Source organism: Procambarus clarkii, chromosome 23, assembly GCF_040958095.1.
Source record: "Procambarus clarkii isolate CNS0578487 chromosome 23, FALCON_Pclarkii_2.0, whole genome shotgun sequence".
Lineage (NCBI taxonomy): Eukaryota > Metazoa > Arthropoda > Malacostraca > Decapoda > Cambaridae > Procambarus > Procambarus clarkii.
Window position 1 is genome coordinate 6,196,535 of NC_091172.1, and position 17,843 is coordinate 6,214,377.

The 17,843-nt window shown below is 53.8% G+C and overlaps 1 protein-coding gene across 2 annotated transcripts in view; it reads left to right on the forward strand.

The window, feature by feature from the left end:
• cactin (cactin, spliceosome C complex subunit) overlaps positions 1-17,843 on the forward strand; it is a 175,659-nt gene that overhangs the window by 118,116 nt on the left and 39,700 nt on the right. For both annotated transcript variants that reach the window (XM_045751642.2, XM_045751643.2), the window contains exon 6: positions 9,765-10,029. In XM_045751642.2, coding sequence (XP_045607598.2) covers positions 9,765-10,029 — 265 coding nt within the window. The remainder of the gene's footprint in view (positions 1-9,764; positions 10,030-17,843) is intronic.

Sequence of the window (17,843 nt, forward strand, 5' to 3'; positions counted from 1 at the left end):
GGGCTGCATGCGTCTAGGGCTTCCTTCCCTAGGCGCCCTGTGAGTACTGCCCTTGCGTGTCAGGGTTATCTTCTCTGGGGCGTTCGGGAACCGCTCCCGTAGAGGTTTTTGCTGCTCGGCATTTGCCTCGCCCTTGGGGCCAGCTGGGGCTTGGGGCCCTTGTTTGGCCTTGGGTAGGGAGTGGTATTGTGCTGGTTAGGGCGTCAAGGTGTTGCGCGGCCTGCCACCTAAGCGGCGACCGGTTCCTGTTGCTCTGGGGACGGTGTACTTTTGCGGGGTTTTTCTTTTGTTTTGTTTTTGGTTGCCTGGTGGAGGTGCTGCCTCGTGGGCCCATAGTTCCCCTGGTATTGTTTTGGTGGCCCTCTGCTAGGCCCCCGTGCTTGTACACGTCCCAGGGGTTTTCAGTATTATCAATTACCCGTGTTTTGTTTGGGTTTCTTAACCGGTTAGCAACACCTTGCCCGGGCTTCCCGTAGTTGCTAACCTACGGGCCCTGGAAACCCCTGTCGGGGCTCGGGGACCCATGGAGGCGTCTCCCGAGTTCCAGCCTGCCTTGTGCGGGTTTGAAGGTTGCAGTGTGCCCTTGTCTCAGGGTGACAGTCACCTGTTTTGCCTCCGTCATGCTGCCTGTTGGGTCAATGACACCTTTGACCCGGAGTCTTGCGAGTCCTGTTCTCTGCTTGTGCTCAGGTTTTACTCTGAGGATGTTCCTATTAGAGTACAGGCAGCATCAGCGTTGCATGGTAGATTTAGGTTATTGCAACGCGCTAGGTTGGTTTCCCGCCTGGATGCCCCGAGGCTGCCCCGTTTTTGCTTTAGGGACCCTGATCTGGGGGCGTTGATTGCTATGGCTTTGACTCCTACGCCCTCTGGTCCTTCCCCTGTGGTTCTTCCTGCACCACCCCCCCTGTGTCCGGCTCCGAAACGTATGCGGCTTTCGGCCTTGGCACACGATTTAGTTGGTGGTGAGACTCGGGCTGCTTCGGGGGCTGCCCCATCCGGGTCGGGGACGGAGGCATTTGAGCCGGTTCCTCCTGCCGAGGCTTCTGGGTCCCACCAGCAGGCCCCCTTGTCTGCCTTTCCCTTGGACTCTACCTTTTCTTCAGGGGTAGAGGGTTTGGAGGACGGCTCTGCCCCGGGTCCCGACGTAAGGGATCCTGGGGCTGGGGAGGAGTCGACCTGGGGGCCTTGGGCCCCCTGTGACCCCGCTTGGGTGCTTTTGCCTTCCCCACGGGGTTTATTGTTGCAGGGGGAGGGGTTTTCTTATCCTCCCTCCCTGTATGAGTATGATTTGGGTTCGGCTCCTCCCCGTGTTCGGTTCCGGGCGCCTTTGGGTACCTCGGCTCCGTCTTTACAGGGGTTTGCTACTTCCCGTCTCTCCGCGAAGGTGGCTCGGGAAGCTCTTGCTGCATACCTCTTGCGAGACCCGGGTTATGCCTCCCCGATGGATCCGTCCTCGTTTGAGTTCGGTTCTTCTTCCCGTTTTTGGGTACGTTTGGAGGTTCCGGGGTCTTCCTGGCTGGCAGACTGCCCTTTCTTTTCGTTGGGGGCGTGGCATGGGTTCTGTCGGACCCGCACGCTTGATTGGCGCGAGACTGCTACTTTTATGCAGGTTTACCTGGGGGGCGAGTTTGAGCACCTTAATGCGTGCTTATTCGCTCCTGTGCTTTCTCGGGATGTTGGCCTTTTTCAGCTTCACGTGCAGGTTCCTCAGCTTTCGGCTTCATTGGTTGCGGAGGAGTTGCGCTCCCGTGGGCATTTGGCTTCGGTCTTGCGTTTCTTTTCCCTTCTCGAGCTCTCTTCTGCTTGGCTCGAGGAGGATGTGGGAGCGTTGGCTGAAGGGCCTTCGTCTGGGGCGCTTTCTTCGGCAGCTAGGGCGTCGGCTGCACTGTTGAAGCTCTTTGCGCCCATCCTGAAGGAAGCGGTGTCTCTGTTTTTTGCTTCTCGCCTCGCGTGCCGTCAGGCTGTGCTCGCCCTCTCTTTGGATTCCGCTTGGGCCCTGGCTCTTAGGTTTTCATCTCCTTTTTGTCCGTTGCTGTTTGCAGAGTCTGCGGTGTCCCAGTTTCTGCATGCGGCTTCGGCTAGTTGTCGTCCTATGGCGGACTTGTTGATTCTCCGGGGCAGTCGTTCTCGGCAGTTTCGGAGGGGTCGTGCCAGGGTTTCGGTTTCCGCTGGTCGAGGTGGGCCTTTGGTGCCGGTTTCTGAGCCGTTGTTCCCTTTGGGGCCAGCGTCGTCTGGGCGGCGCAGTGTTCGCCCTGTTCGACGGTTGGGTTCTCGTGCGGGGCGTCGGCCCTTTCGCAGTTTGCCCCGTTGACGGGGCGATGGGGGGGAGGCTCGCTCTGTTTGCCCACGCTTGGTCCCACGATTTGTGGGCCTTTTCGGTCGTGTCATCCGGCCTGCGGTGGCGTTGGGCGCCTCGTCCTCCTTTGGGGGGTTCGGGGCTGACAGGGCAGGTCTCTTCTCCGGCGCTTCGTCAAGTCATCTTGGAGTGGGTGCGCTTGGGCGTGGTCGAACCGACTACGTCCCTCAGGTGGGTTTCCCGCCTGTTTCCAGTGCCGAAACGGGACTGTGCGGATCTGAGGTTCATTCTGGACTTGTCCCGTCTGAACCCCTGGATTCCTTGCCCCTCCTTTCGGATGACTACTCTGTCTCAGGTCCGGCTTCTGTTGGAGCCGGGTGCCTGGATGGTGTCCCTGGACCTAAAGGACGCGTATTGGCACGTTCCTATTCATCCGGGGTTCAGGGACTGGTTAGGCTTCGTGGTAGGGCGTCACGCTTACCGTTTTCGTTGCCTACCTTTTGGCCTGAATCTGGCACCTCGCGTTTTCACGCGTCTGACCCGAGTTGTGGTGACCCGTCTGCGTCTTCTAGGGATTCGGGTTTTGGCCTACCTCGACGACTGGCTGGTGTGGGCTCCCAGTCGGTCAGCTTGTCTGCTCGCCAGGGATTTGGTTCTTTCCCAGCTCGCCAGGTTCGGGTTCCTGGTGAACTGGAGGAAGTCCCATCTGGTTCCGTCCCAGGTTCGGACCTGGCTGGGTCTTGTTTGGGATTCTCGGACCGCTTCCTTGTCTCTACCTCCGGTGGCGTTGCGGCGGCTGCGGGACCGCCGTTTGCTGTTTCTGCGAGGGTCCCGGGTCACTCGGCGGTTGCTCGAGCGGTTGTGCGGGAGTCTGAACTTCGCCATGCTAGTCTACCTGCCGGGTCGGGTTTGGCTTCGGCGTCTGTTTTGGTTCCTTCGGGGACGTCCTTTCCGCCTCTCTCGCGATCGTTGGGTTCGCCCTCCGGGGGTCTTATGTCGGTTGCTGCGTCACCGTCTTCCTCTTCGGATTTTTCGGGGTTCGGTGCCTTGGCGCCTTCCCGAGCCCTCGCTCGATGTGTTCACGGACGCGTCGTCTCTCGGCTGGGGCTTTGTGACCAGTGCTCACCAGGCAGGCCAGGGACGGTGGGGTCCGTCCTTCCATCGGGCTCACAGCACGGTTCGGGAGTTCGCGGCTGTCTGGTTCGCGCTTCGGAGGGTTCGGGTCGCTCGGGGATCGACCATTCGCCTCCATTCGGACTGTTCTCCGGTGGTTCATTGCCTGAACCGCGGGGGTTCTCTTCGGTCCTTGGCTCTTTGGGGTTGGTCCCTTCGAGTGGTTCGTCTGCTGGATTCTCGGGGTTTGGCTCTCCGTGCGGTTCACGTCCGGGGAGTGTCCAACGTTCTGGCGGACGGTCTGTCTCGCTTCCTTCCCCTGTCCACGGAATGGACGGTCGACGACGACTCGTTTCGTTGGATCTGCCAGACGTACGGTCTCCCAGATGTGGACCTCTTCGCGTCGGCGTGGTCCCGGCGTCTCCCTCTATATGTGACGCCCTTCCCCGACTGCGAGGCGTTCGCGGTGGATGCTTTTCGGCAGGACTGGTCGAGGTGGGGTTACCTGTACCTTTTTCCTCCGGTCCAGCTGTTGCTTCGGGTTCTGGTTCGGTTAGAGACATTCCCGGGGAGAGTAGTCCTCGTGGCCCCTTGGTGGCCGGCCCAGCCTTGGTTTCCGGTGCTTCTGGCTCGGTGCCCGAACCCGGGACGTTTCCCGCGGCTCCGCCTCTTTCAGCAGGTCGGCCCGATCCGGTACGGGGCTGGTTCGACCTTCTCCTCTGCTCTTCGCGTCTGGTCTTTTTGACGCGGGTGTATCACCATTTCTATGGTGATCAGGTGGCTTCTTTGATGGTGTCCCACCTGAGAGCTTCGTCTAGGCGACAGTATGAAGTTTCCTGGCGTTCCTTTCGCCATTTTCTGGCTCTTCGTAGGTTGTCTTTTCTCTCGGATCGGGTTGTTTTGTCCTTCCTTACTTGGCTTTTTCAGGACCGTCATTTGATGCCTAATACTGTCGCCTCGTATCGTGCGGCGCTGGCGGAGCCGCTCCAGCTCGCTTTCGGGGTGGACGTCACATCCGCCCCGTTTCGTAAGCTTTCCCGTGCTATGTTTCACCTCCGGCCTGCTCATGCGCCGCCTGAGCCGTCCTGGTCCTTGGACAGGGTGCTCTCCTATCTTTCCTCTCCTCGGTTTGTGGTGGCCCCTTCGGTTCCTGATTGTTTTTCCAAGGCTTGTTTTTGTTGGCATTGGCCTCTGGGGGCCGGGTAGGGGAGCTTCATGCTCTCCTCCGGCGCAGGGGTTACTGCTCTTTTGGTCCTGGGGGTAGGTTTGTCTGTTTGCAGCCTTCTCCGTCCTTTCTGGCAAAGAACGAGACGGCTGCTTTCCGGAGGGGTCCGTGGGTCATTGATGCTTGGTTGGTTCGGCCGGGGGTGCATCATGTGTTGTGTCCTGTTGCTGCACTTCGCCGTTACCTGCGCGCTTCGGCCGGAGTGGCTGGGGATGCGCTTTGGGTTGATCCGGTTTCCCTCGTTCCCTGTTCCAGGGCTCGGGTCTCCCAGGTTGTCCGCAGGGTTATTAAATCTAGCCAGCCTGCGGTCTATCCTCGCGCCCATGACGTTAGGAAGTTTGCGGCTTTGGCTGCCGTGTTTGGTAATATGTCTTGGGCTCATATTCGGGCGCGTGGATTTTGGAAGTCGAACAGGGTCCTGGCCGCCCGTTATTTGGTGAATGTCCCTGCTCCTCGTCGTTCTTGTGTTGCTTTGGGTCGCAGGTTGCAGCCAGTTGTCTCGACTTCGAGTTGAGGAGTTTGTGGCCACCGCCTCCCGGGTAAGTCCCATTTTCCTTCTCTTTGGGTATGTAGCTCCAGGGAGCCGTAGGGGCTCCCCCCAGAAAACCAGCGTTGAATGTAATGAAACGCCATTTTCTGGGTGAGCCCCGGAGGCTCCCTGGTTACCCTCCCTCCCATCCGGTCGGCGGGATTTTTCGCGTTGGTTGAAGCCTAGTTTCCGAACTGACGGCAGCCGGCGCGGTGAGGTCCGGGGCCCCCCCCCCTCCCCCTCCCGGGGAGGGGAGGGCTGCGCGGACGACCGGCGCGGCAGTAAATTGATTGTTTGATTGTTTTCCTTGGGATTGTAGGGAGTTTTCTACCTCTCTGTTCGGTTTTTGTTGTAGTTTTTTACCATGTGGGGTTTGTTTTGTTACGCCTACCTTTCTGGGTGCCTAACCCCGGTCGATGGCAGATAAGGAAAACCCCCAACTATATGGGGTTTTCCAGGGCCATTGCTCCCTGAAACCTCTCTGAAGGGGCCAGGTTCTGGCGCTGGTCCCTGGTAGGTCTGAACTCCATAGCTAATGTCCCGGTCTAACATAACACACATTAGCCCGATAAGCTCCAGGGAGCCTCCGGGGCTCACCCAGAAAATGGCGTTTCATTACATTCAACGCTGGTTTTTTTTCGGTCCTTGGCTTTTTGGGGTTGGTCCCTTCGAGTGGTTCGTCTGCTGTATTCTCCGGGTTTGGCTCTCCATGTGGTTCATGTCCGAGGACTGTCCAACATTCTGGTGGACGGTCTGTTTCGCTTCAATCCCCTGTCCACGGAATGGATGGTCGATGACGACTCGTTTCGTTGGATCTGCTAGACGTATGGTCTCCCAGACGGGGACCTCTTCGCGTCGGCATGGTCTCGGCATCTCCTAATCTATGTGACGCCCTTCCCCGACTGCGAGGCGTTCGCGGTGGATGCCTTTCGGCAGGACTAGTCTTAGTGGGGTTACTTGTACCTCTTCCCCCTGGTCCAGCTGTTGCTTCGGGTTCTGGTTCGGTTGGAGACATTCCCAGGGAGAGTAGTCCTTGTGGCCCCTTGGTGGCCGGCCCAGCCTTAGTTTCCTGTGCTATTGGCTCAGTGTCCGAACCCGGGACGTTTCCCGCGGCTCCGCCTCTTTCAGCAGGTCGGCCTGGTCCGGTACGGGGCTGGTTCGACCTCCTCTGCTCTTAGCGTCTGGTCTTTTTGACGCGGGTGTATCACCATTTCTATGGTGATCAGGTGGCTTCGTTGATGGTGTCTCACCTGAGAGCTTCATCTCAGCGACAGTATGAAGTTTGAAAGTATGAAACAGTATGAAAGTACGAAATGTATGAATGTTTGAAAGAGTAGACAGTATGAAACAGAATGCTGATATGATATACACGGACTTCGCAAAGGCTTTTGATAAATGTGACCATGGTGTGATAGCACACAAAATGAAGTCAATGGGAATTACCGGTAAAGTAGGATGCTGGATACTCAATTTTCTGTCAAACAGGACTCAGCAAGTAACAGTAAACCATATAAAATCTAGTCCAAGCGCAGTTAAAAGCTCTGTACCTCAGGGTACTGTTCTTGCACTGCTGCTTTTCCTTATTCTCATATCAGATATAGACAAAAATACAAGTCAGAGCTTCGTATCATTCTTTGCAGATGACACAAAAATCAGTATGAAAATTACCTCGGCTGAAGACATTGAAAAACTTCAAGCCGATATTAATAAAGTTTTCGACTGGGCATCAGAAAATAACATGATGTTTAACAGTGATAAATTCCAGGTACTCAGATACGGTAAAAATGAGGCCCTTAAACATAATACAGGGTAAAAAGCAATCAAATGTGCCCAAAGTAGGAAAACAGCATGTAAAGGATTTGGGAATAATGATGTCTGACGACCTAACGTTTAGGGAGCATAACCAAGCAAATATTGCGTCAGCCAGAAAAATGATCAGATGGATTACAAGAACTTTCAAATCCAGGGATCCCATCACAATGGTTGTACTCAAGTCACTTGTGTTGTCCCGTCTTGAGTCCTGTTCAGTACTCACCTTCCCCTTCAGAGCAGGAGAGATTGCTGAAATAGAGGGAATGCAGAGAACATATACGGCACGCATAGATGCGATAAAGCACCTAAATTATTGGGATTGTCTCAAAGCCCTCCAAATGTACTCGCTAGAAAGAAGACAAGAGAGATATCAAATAATATACACGTGGAAGATACTGGAGGGCCAAGTACCAAATCTACACAGTAAAATAACAGCGTACTGGAGTGAACGATATGGAAGAAAATGCAGAATAGAACCAGTGAAGAGTAGGGGTGCCATAGGCATAATCAGAGAACACTGTATAAACATCAGAGGTCCACGGTTGTTCAACATCCTCCCAGCGAGCATAAGGAATATTGTCGGAACAACCGTGGACATCTTCAAGAGGAAACTAGATTGTTTTCTCCAAGGAGTGCCGGACCAACCGAGTTGTGGTGGGTATGTGGGCCTGCGGGCCGCTCCAAGCAACAGCCTAGTGGACCAAACTCTCTCAAGTCAAGCCTGGCCTTGGGCCGGGCTTGGGGAGTAGAAGAACTCCCAGCACCCCATCAACCAGGTATCAACCAGGTAAGTTTCCTGGCATTCTTTTCACCATTTTCTGGCTCTTCGTAGCTTGTCTTTTTCTTTCGGTTCGGGTTGTCTTGTCCTTTCTTTCTTGGCTTTTTCAGGAACATCATTTGATGCCTAATATTGTCGCCTTGTATCATGTGGCGCTGGCGGAGCCGCTCAAGCTAGCGTTTGGGGTGGACGTCACATCCGCCACGTTCCATAAGCTTTCTCGTGCTATGTTTCACCTCCGGCCTGCTCATGCGCCTCCTGAGCCGTCCTGGTCCTTGGACAGGGTGCTCTTCTATCTTTCCTCTCCTCGGTTTGTGGTGGCCCCTTCGGTTCCTGATTGTTTTTCCAAGGCTTTGTTTTTGTTGGCATTGGCCTCTGGGGGCCGAGTAGGAGAGCTTCATGCTCTCTTCCGGCGCAGGGGTTTCTGCTCTTTTGGTCCTGGGGGTAGGTTTGTCCGTTTGCAGCCTTCTCCGTCTTTTCTGGCGAAGAACGAGATGGCTGCTTTCTGGAGGGGTTCGTGGGTCATTGATGCTTGGTTGGTTCAGCCGGGGGTGCATCATGTGTTGTGTTCGGTTGCGGCTCTTCGCCGTTACCTGTGTGCATCAGCTGGGGTGGCTGGGGATGCGCTTTAGGTTGATCCGGTTTCTCTCGTTCCCTGTTCCAGGGCTCGGGGCTTCCAGGTTGTCCGCAGGGTTATTAAGTCTAGCCAGCCTGCGATCTATACTTATGCCCATGACGTTCAGAAGTTTGCAGCATTGGCTGACGTTTTTGGTAACATGTCTTGGGCTCATATTCGGGCGCGTGGATTTTGGAAGTCGAACAGGGTCCTGGCCGCCCGTTGTTTGGTGAACGTCCCTGCTCCTCGGCGTTCTTGTGTTGCTTTGGGTCACAGGTTGCAGCCAGTTGTCTTGACTTCGCGTTGAGGAGTTTGTGGCCGCCACCTCCCGGGTAAGTCTCTATTTTCCTTCTCTTTGGGTATATAGCTCCAGGGAGCTGTAGGGGCTCCCCACAAAAAACCAGCGTTGAATGTAATGAAACGCCATTTTTTGGGTGAGCCCTGGAGGCTCCCTAGCTACCCTCCCTCCCATCCGGTCGGTGTTTTTTTTTTTGCGTTGGTTGAAGTCTAGTTTCCGAACTGAAGGCAGCCGACATGGTGAGGTCCGGGGCCCCCCCTCCCCCTCCCGGGGAGGGGAGCGCTGCACAGACGACCGGTGCGGCGGTAAATTGTGATAATTGATTGTTTGATTGTTTCCTTGGGATTGTAGGGAGTTTCTACCTCTCTGTTCAGTTTTTGTTTTAGTTTCTTACCATGTGGGGTTTGTTTTGATATGCCTACCTTTCTGGGTGCCTAACCCTGGTCGATGGCAGGTAAGGAAAAAACCCCAACCACAATGGGGTTTTTCCAGGGCCATTGCTCCCTGAAACCTCTCTGAAGGGGCCAGGTTCTGGCACTTGTCCCTGGTAGGTCTGAACTCCATAGCTAATGTCCCGGTCTAACATAACATATATTAGCCCGATAAGCTCCAGGGTGTTTGGCATTTCGATACATTCAATGACGTTTCATTACATTCAATGCTGTTTTTTTTATTATGCTGCTGTATTCCGCACCAAAAGTTGCCCTGGTGTGCCAAATTTCCCACCTCTCTGGGCACTAGTCGTGATTTAACAAAGGGTCAAAGTTGGTAATTTTTGTGGTATTTACGCATTAACGGGATGAGAGTCCATTCAATATGGACCTTTTATTTGAGAACCAAAGCAGATTGAGCTCTAATATTTTGCAAAGTGTCATTTGGGGTCTAGGGCTATCTTACTACAAAATTTCATGACATTTGGAGAGGGTCAAGTGGAAGCCATAGGTGACTTTTTGGTGATTTGAGATAGAATGACCTATAATCAAGTGTTAGGTTCCTTTCTTTTGCTGCAAAGGTATTTTACAAAAGCGAGTTCATTTTATTTTATGCTCATTTGCATGTGAAAGATAGATATATTTACTGTTTCCTCTCTACAGGGTATAAACCAAACATATTGGACTGACTTAACCATCATTGTCCAAGATGAGTTGCGCCGCCTGCGCCAGAGAGACACCATAGAAGATGCAACTACCCATCGCCAAGGCATTCATGCAGCTGTAGCAGCTGATGTATCTTCTGTCTTCCAAAATAAATCCCTCTCTGAGCTTAATAAATTGCAACTAAACATAGAGTCCAAATTATCTGGACCTACAACTGGGCTTGACATTGGGTATTGGGAATCCCTTCTGTCACAACTTAAAGGTATGAACAGGATATCTTACTATGATATGATTAGTCTATAGAATGAAATGTAATGAGTTTTTAAACTTCAATACTTTGTTTACTGCACATCATGTTCACTTTCTGATCAGTTTCACTCAGCTGCTCCCAAAGGCAAGATTGGTGAAGGTGCCATGGGCAGGCTGAGGATAGTCAAGGCTGGGTGATGATGCTCAGCTCTATTGCAATAGGGAGCTTGTTGAGTCATACAAATACTCGGGAAGCACGTGAAAAATATGCAATCCAATCCAGAGTGACTATTGAAAGCTCCCTCATAAGAACTTAAACCTTTTCCAAGTTTTTGCTATCAGACTGATAGCCAAGTTGCAGTTTTGCATTCTGCCAGTTGGTAAATTAGTGTGTGTGACCCATGATTGCCACCAAATGGTAGCACCCATGCTAACCTCAGATCACCTACCTTCATCTGCCTCCCCCCCCCTTCCCGACCCCCCATCACATTTTCCAGTGATTTGTCTTCATAATGGTTTTGCAGGCTCAAGATTGAATTCAGTTAAGTGCCCTGCTTTGCATCCATATAAACACAAGTCTCATGGTGCAGTTGAAATTAAAATTAGTTTATTGAGGTAAAATACACACAAAGGAATGAGGTAGCTCAAGCTATTCTCACCTCGTTCATGGTGCACTGATTTTATTCGTTGTAGTTGACCTTGACTTTGCGTTGATTCTGAGGGGCAAGGTCCTTGCTACCCGGTCTCTGACCAGGCTTTCTGGTTGATGGTCTGATCAACCAGGCTGTTGGATGTGGCTGCTCACACGTGGGCACCGAGCGCCTAACGTGGAGGCGCTTAGAGCTGATCCTGGGTCTGGTGTGCTTGCATTAGCAGGCGTCGGCTGCTCTTTTGAAGCTGTTTGCCCCAATCCGGCGGGAGGTGGTGTGTCTGTTCTTTGCTTCTCATCTCGCATGCCGGCAGGCAGTGCTTGCTCATTCCTTGGAAGCTGCTTGGGACCTGCCTCTTAGGTTCTCCATGTCTTTTTGTCCTTTGCTGTTCACAGAGTCTGCAGTGGTGCAGTGTCTGCAAGCGGCTTCTTCTAGTTGTCGTCCCATCTCGGATGTGTTGGTTATCTGGGGGGTACTTGGGGGGGGGTCTTCCTGGATGGGTCGTACCAGGGCTCGGGGATCCCCCATTGTGGTAGGCCAGTGTTGCCAGTTTCAGAACCAATGACGACTGGTCAGCAAGGTTATTGCTCTGCTTGTAAGTAGGCGTTTCATAAGAGGCGTCTGTGTTTTTTCGCGGTTCGCCCCATTGACGGGGTGATGGGGCAAACCGTCTTGTGCTGTTTGCTCACGATTGGACCCACAAATTATGGGCTTTTTGGGTTGTTTGCTGTGGGGAGCCACTATGGCTCCCTGGAGCTTATCGGACTAATGTACTCTATATTAGACTGAGACATTAGCTATGGAGCCGGGTCGGCCGAGCGGACAGCACACTGGACTTGTGATCCTGTGGTCCTGGGTTTGATCCCAGGCACCGGCGAGAAACAATGGGCAGAGTTTCTTTCACCCTATACCCCTGTTACCTAGCAGTAAAATAGGTACCTGGGTGTTAGCTGTCACGGGCTGCTTCCTGGGAGTGGAGGCCTGGTCGAGGACCAGGCCGCGGGGACACTAAAAACCCCAAAATCATCTCAAGATAACCTCAAGAAGATGGAGTTCAGACCTACCAGGGACCAGCACCAGAACCTGGCCCCTTCAGAGAGGGTTCAGGGAGCAATGGCCCTGGAACCCCCCCTTGTGGTTGGGGTTTTCCTTATCTGCTATCGACGGGGGTTAGGCACCCAGAAAGGTAGGCATAACAAAACAAACCCGACATGGTAAAAAACTAAAACAGAAAACCGAACAGAGAGGTAGAAACTCCCTACAATCCCAAGGAAACAAGCAAATAAGCAAACATCACACTTTACTACTGCACCGATCGTCCACGCAGCCCTCCTCGCCCCGAGAGGGGGAGGGGAAGCTCCGGACGTCACCACGTCGGCTGCCAAGCATCAGTTCGTAAACTATTGTCAACCGGGATAGATGCTTTTCTGGCCTCGGTTTCCTAGGCGGTGTTTGCCTCTCGTGGCATTTACTGCTGTGTGTTGTGTTGTGCGGTGGCCAGGTGTTCCTCATCAGTACTGGGGCTGCATGCTCTTAGGGGCTTCCTTCCCTAAACGCCCTATGAGTACTGCCCCTGCGTGATAGGGTTATCTTCCCTGGGGCGTTCGGGAAACCATTCCGTAGAGGTTTTGCTGCTCGACATTTGCCTCACCCTTGGGGCCAGCTGAGGCTTAGGGCCCTTGTTTGGCCCTGGGTAGGGACTGGTATTGTGCTGGTTAGGGCGTCAAGGTGTTGCGCAACCTGCCACCTAAGCGGCGACCGGTTCCTGTTGCCTCTGGAGACGGTGTACTTTTGCAGGTTTTTTCTTTTGTTTTAATTTTCATTTGCCTGGTGGGGGTCTTCCTAGTGTGGGTATAGTTCCACTGGTAGTGTTTGTTGGCCCTCTGCCAGGCTCCTGTGATTGTATACGTCGCAGGGGTCAGTGTTGTCCTCTACCCCCTTGTTAGTTTTGGGTTTTAATTGGTTTGCAACACCCGAGGCCCGAGGCCTCCCGTAGTTGTTACCCTACGGGCCCTGGAAAACCATGTTGGGGCTCAGTGGACCATTGAATGTGTCTTCCGGGTTCCAACTCATCTTGTGCAGGCTCGTTGGTTACTGTGCCCTTGTCTCCGGGTAACAGTCGCAGCTTTTACCTCCGTCATGCTGCCTAATGGGTCCCTGACATCTTGACCCGGAGTCCTGTGAGAGATATTCTCTGCTTGTTCTCCAGTTCTCTCCTGATGTTATTACTGTTCAGAGTACAAGCGGCATCTGTGTTGCAAGCTAGGTTAGGTTGTTGCAAACACGCTAGGTTAGTTTCCCACTTGGATGCCCTGGGGTCGCCCCGTTTTGGTTAGGTGCTGTTCGCTCCTTTCTCTCCCTGTTCCGGGCTCCGGACCGTCTGCAGGTTTCGGGGTCGGGGCGGGGTTTAGTTGGGGCCGAGACTCGGGCGGTTTAGGGGGCTGCTCCGTCCGGGTTGGGGAAGGAGGTTTTCGAGCCTGTTCCTCCTGCCAAGGCTTCTAGGTCTTACCAGTGGCCCATTCTTGCTGCCTTTCCCATGGACTCTAACTTTTCTTTAAGGGCGGAGTACTTAGAGGACGGACGGCTCTGCCCTGGGGCCTCTGTTGCAGGTTCCCGGGGCTGTGAAGGATGCCTGCTAGCAGTTCTGGGGCTGTTTGCCCCTGCCTGGGTTTTCTGCTTCTGGGCGGAGTTTTTCGCCCATCCAGTCTGCTTGCTTCCCACTTTTGCTGGCGCGTTTTCGTATCTTTTGCATCGGTCACAGCCCTCTGTTCTGGTGGTCATTTTCTTCTGCCGGTTTCCTGGCGTGGCCACTAGGGCGGTGTTGCGGTTTGTTTACATGCACCTGGGTGTGCAAACGAGCATCTTGGGTGACATTTTTTCACCTTTTTCAGGGGTTTTATTCTCCTGTTGTTATTTCTTTGCTTTTCTGGTGTTTTCTGCCAGTTTTCTGTTCCTCTGAGAACGTTTGAGTGTTGATTGTACACCGGGTTTTCCATTTTGTCTGTTTTGGGTCTGTGCCCTAGGGTTTGGATTCAGTGTCCCTGTCTGTTTATGCTTGCTCCTACACCTTGTCCCACAGTTTTCGGTCTGTTTTGACCGTTTCCTGAGGGTTCTGTCTGGGGGCTGTGCTTTGCCTTTCTGTGGTGTATTTCCGCTGGCAAATGTGGTGGTTTGGGCTCCCCCTGGTTTGATTCCGGGTTCCTTCGGGTTCTTTGGTTTCGTTCCGGAGGTTTCTTCCTCTTGGGCCCCCTTTGTGGGTTCAGGGGGCTTTGTTTCCTCGTGTGAGACCCGGTTCTGCTTTCTGGGGTTCCGGGGTCTTCCTGGCTTGCAGACTGATCTTTTTGGGTCTTGGCATGTGTTGTGGTCGTGCTAGGACTTTGGGGTTTGTTGTCGAGGTGGGCCTTTTGATGCAGTTTTGTGCCTTCTTCGCCTGGCTGGCATGGTACTCTCTGCCCACTGGTCGGCGGCTTGTAATTTTCTTTTCACGTGTATATGTGTGTACTTATGTACACACACATACACGGGACATGCACACCGGCATGTCCCGGTGCTCTACACACCGGCATGTCCCGGTGCTCTACACACCGGGACATGCACACACACAGTGTACATGTGTACACTGTGTGTGTGCAAATGTGTATGTGCATACGCACGTGTATGTGTACATAATATATATATGTATGTGTACATAATATATATATATATACATGTGTGTATAATTTTTCTTCTGGAAGGGGCTCTGTTCCCTTTGCTGTTGACGTGGTGCTGGGGGAGCAGCTTGCTCTGTTGACTCTCGCATGGTCCCGCAGTTAGTGGGCGCTTTTGGTTATCTTCTGGCCTCTGGTGGCAGCGGCGGACGGCTTCTTCCCCATTGGGGGTTCAGGGCTGGCGGGGGTGGGATTCTATCCCTGCGCTTCGTCATGTCATCTAAGTAGGTGCGTTGGACGTGGTCGATCCGCCCTATCCTTCTGGGGTTCCCGTCTGCTCTATGCAGACACGGGCCTGGTGAATCTGCAGTTCTTCTAGACTTCTTCAGTCTGCGCCCTGGATTCTATGCCCTCATCGGAGGACCGTTGTCTCCGGTTCGGCTTTTGTTAGGGCCGAGTGCCTGGATGGTGGTCCTGGACCTCCAGGTCAATTCTTGGTACGTTCTTCTCCAGTTTTCCGGGACTGGCACAGTTGGTGGTGAGGCTTCAGGCTTGCAGCTTTTCTTGCCTTCCCTATTTTGTAATTGGCACTTGGTGTATTTACGCATCTTTACCGGATCTTGATGCCCTGTCTGAGTCTGCTTGGGATTCGGTGTCTGGCCTATCTCGACGACTGGCTGGTGTGGGCTCCCAGTTGGTCTGCTCGCCAGGTGTGTAGTTCTTTTCAGATCACCGGGTTTGGTTTCCTGGTGATCTGGAGGCCATTCCATATGTTTCCGTCCCGGGTTCGGACCTGGCTGGGTCTTGTTTAGGGCTCTTGGGCCACGCCTTGTCTTTCCCTCCAGAAGTGTTGCTGCGGCTGTGGTCCCATTTCGGCTGTTTATGAGGGGGTCCCGGGTTGCTTGGTTGTTGCTCGAGCATTTGTGCGGGAGTCTGAACTTCGACGTGCTGGTCTGCCCGCAGGATCGGGTTTGCTTTCGGCGTCTGTTTGGTTCCTTCGGAGACTCCCGTTCCGCCTCTCTTGCAATTGTTTGGTTCGTTCCTCCGGGGATCTTGTGTTGGTGCTGCGTCACCAGCTTCCTCTTTGGGGTTTTCAGGGTTCCGTGCCTTGGCACCTACCCGAGCCTTCACTCGATGTGTTCACTGATGGGTCATCTCTCGGCTGCGGCTTTGTTACCAGTGCTCACCAGATCGGCCAGGGATGGTGGGGTCTGTCCGTCCGTCGGGCTCACAGCATGGTTCGGGAGTTCGTGGCTGTCTGGTTTGCACTTCGAAGGGTTCGGGTCGCTCCGTGCTCTACCATTCAGCTCCATTCGGACTGTTCTTTGGCGGTTCTTTGTCGGAACCACAGGGTTTCTCTTAGGTGTTTGCCTTTGGGGTTGGTCCCTTCAAGTGGCTCGTTTGCTGGATTCTCGGGGTTTGGCTAACCGTGAGGTTCATGTCCAGGGTGTGTCCTACCTCCTGGCAGACAGCCTGTCTCGGTTCATTCCTCTGTTCGTGGAGTGGTCAGTTGTCGGCGACTCGTTTCGTTGGCTCTGCCGGACGTATGGGACTCCTGGCCATGGACGTCTTCAAGTCGGCAAGTCGGCGTGGTCTTGGCGTCGCCCATTCTATGTGGCGCCCTTACCCACCTGCGAGGCGTTCACGGTGGGTGCCTTTCGGCAGGACTGGTCGAGATGGGGGGTACCTGTTCCTTTTCTCCCGGTCCAACTGTTGCTTCGGGTTCTGGCTCGGTTGGAGCCCATTCTCAAGAGAGTAGCCCTCATGGTCCCTTGGTGGGTGGCCCAGCTTTATTTTCAGACGATGCTTCGTACGTGTCCAAACCCAGGGCGTTTTCCCGCGGCTCCGCCTCTTTCGGCAGGTCGGACCGGTCCTGTACATGACTGGTATGGCCTTCTCCTCGGCTCTTCGCGTCTGGTATTTTGACGCGGGTATCACCATCTCTGTGGCGATCAGGTGGCTTTGTTGATGGTGTCTCACCTGCAAGCTTCGTCTTGGCAACAGTATGATGTTCCTGGTGTTTCTATGCACCTTTCTGTGGGGAGCCCCTATGGCTTCCTGGAGCTTATCGGGCTAATGTATGTTATATTAGACCGGGACATTACCTAAGGAGTTCAAACCTACCAGGAACCAGCACCAGAACCTGGCCCCTTCAGAGAGGTTTCAGGAAGCAATGGCCCTGGAAAACCCCCTTGTGGTTTAGGTTTTCCTTATCTGCCACCGACCGGGGTTAGGCACCCAGAAAGGTAGGCATAACAAAACAAACCCCACATGGTAAAAAACTAAAACAAAAAACCGAACAGAGAGGTAGAAACTCCCTACAATCCCAAGGAAACCAGCAAACAAGCGAACATCACACTTTACTGCCGCACCGATCGTCCGCGCAGCCCTCCCCGCACCGAGAGGGGAAGGGGGGGGAGCCCTGGACCTACAGCGCCGGCTGCCTAGCTTCAGTTTGTAAGTTAGTATCAACCGGGATAGACACTTCTCTGGCCTCAGTTTCCTAGGCGGTGTTTGCCTTGTGTGGCATTCACTGCCGTGTGTTGTGTTGTGCGGTGGCCAGGAATATCTCATCAGTGCCGGGGCTGCATGCGCTTAGGGGGCTTCCTTCCCTAAGCGCCCTGTGAGTACTGCCCCTGCGTGATAGGGTTATCTTCCCTGGGGCGTTCGGGAACCATTCCCGTGGAGGTTCTTGCTGCTCGGCATTTGCCTCGCCCTTAGGGCCAGCTGGGGCTTGGGTTCCTTGTTTGGTTCTGGGTAGGGACTGGTATTGTGCTGGTTAGGGCGTCAAGGTGTTGTGCGACCTGCCACCTAAGCAGCGACCGGTTCCTGTTGCCTCTGGAGACGGTGTACTTTTGCGGGGTTTTTCTTTTGTTTTTATTTTCATTTGCCTAGTGTGGCTATAGTTCCACTGGTAGTGTTTGGCGGACCTCTGCTTGGCCCCAGTGATTGTACACGTCGCAGGGGTTTTCAGTGCTTTCCTCTACCCTCTTGTTATTTTTGGGTTTCTTAACCAGTTAGTAACACCTTGCCCGGGCTTCCCGTAGCAGTCAGCCTACGGGCCCTGGAAACCCCTGTCTGGGCTCGGTGGACCATTAAATGTGTCTTCCGGGTTCCAACCCGTCTTGTACGGGATCGTTGGTTGCTGTGCCCTTGTCTCCGGGTGACAGTCGCCACGTTTACCTCCGTCATGTTGCCTGTTGGGTCACTGACACCTTGACTCGGAGTCTTGCGAGAGAGAGATTCTCTGCTTGTTCTCAAGTACTCTCCTGATGTTATTACTGTTCAGAGTACAGGGGTCATCCATATTGCAAGCTAGGTTAGGTTGCTGCAACACACTAGATTGGTTTCCCACTCAGATGCCCCGAGGCCGCCCCGTTTTGGTTAGGTGCTGTTCGCCCCTTTCCCTCCCTGTTCCCGGCTCTGGACCGTCTGCGGGTTTTAGGGTCGGGGCGGGGTTTAGTTGGGGCCAAGACTCGGGCGGTTTTCGTGGGCTGCCCCGTTTGGGTTGGGGACGGAGGTTATCGAGC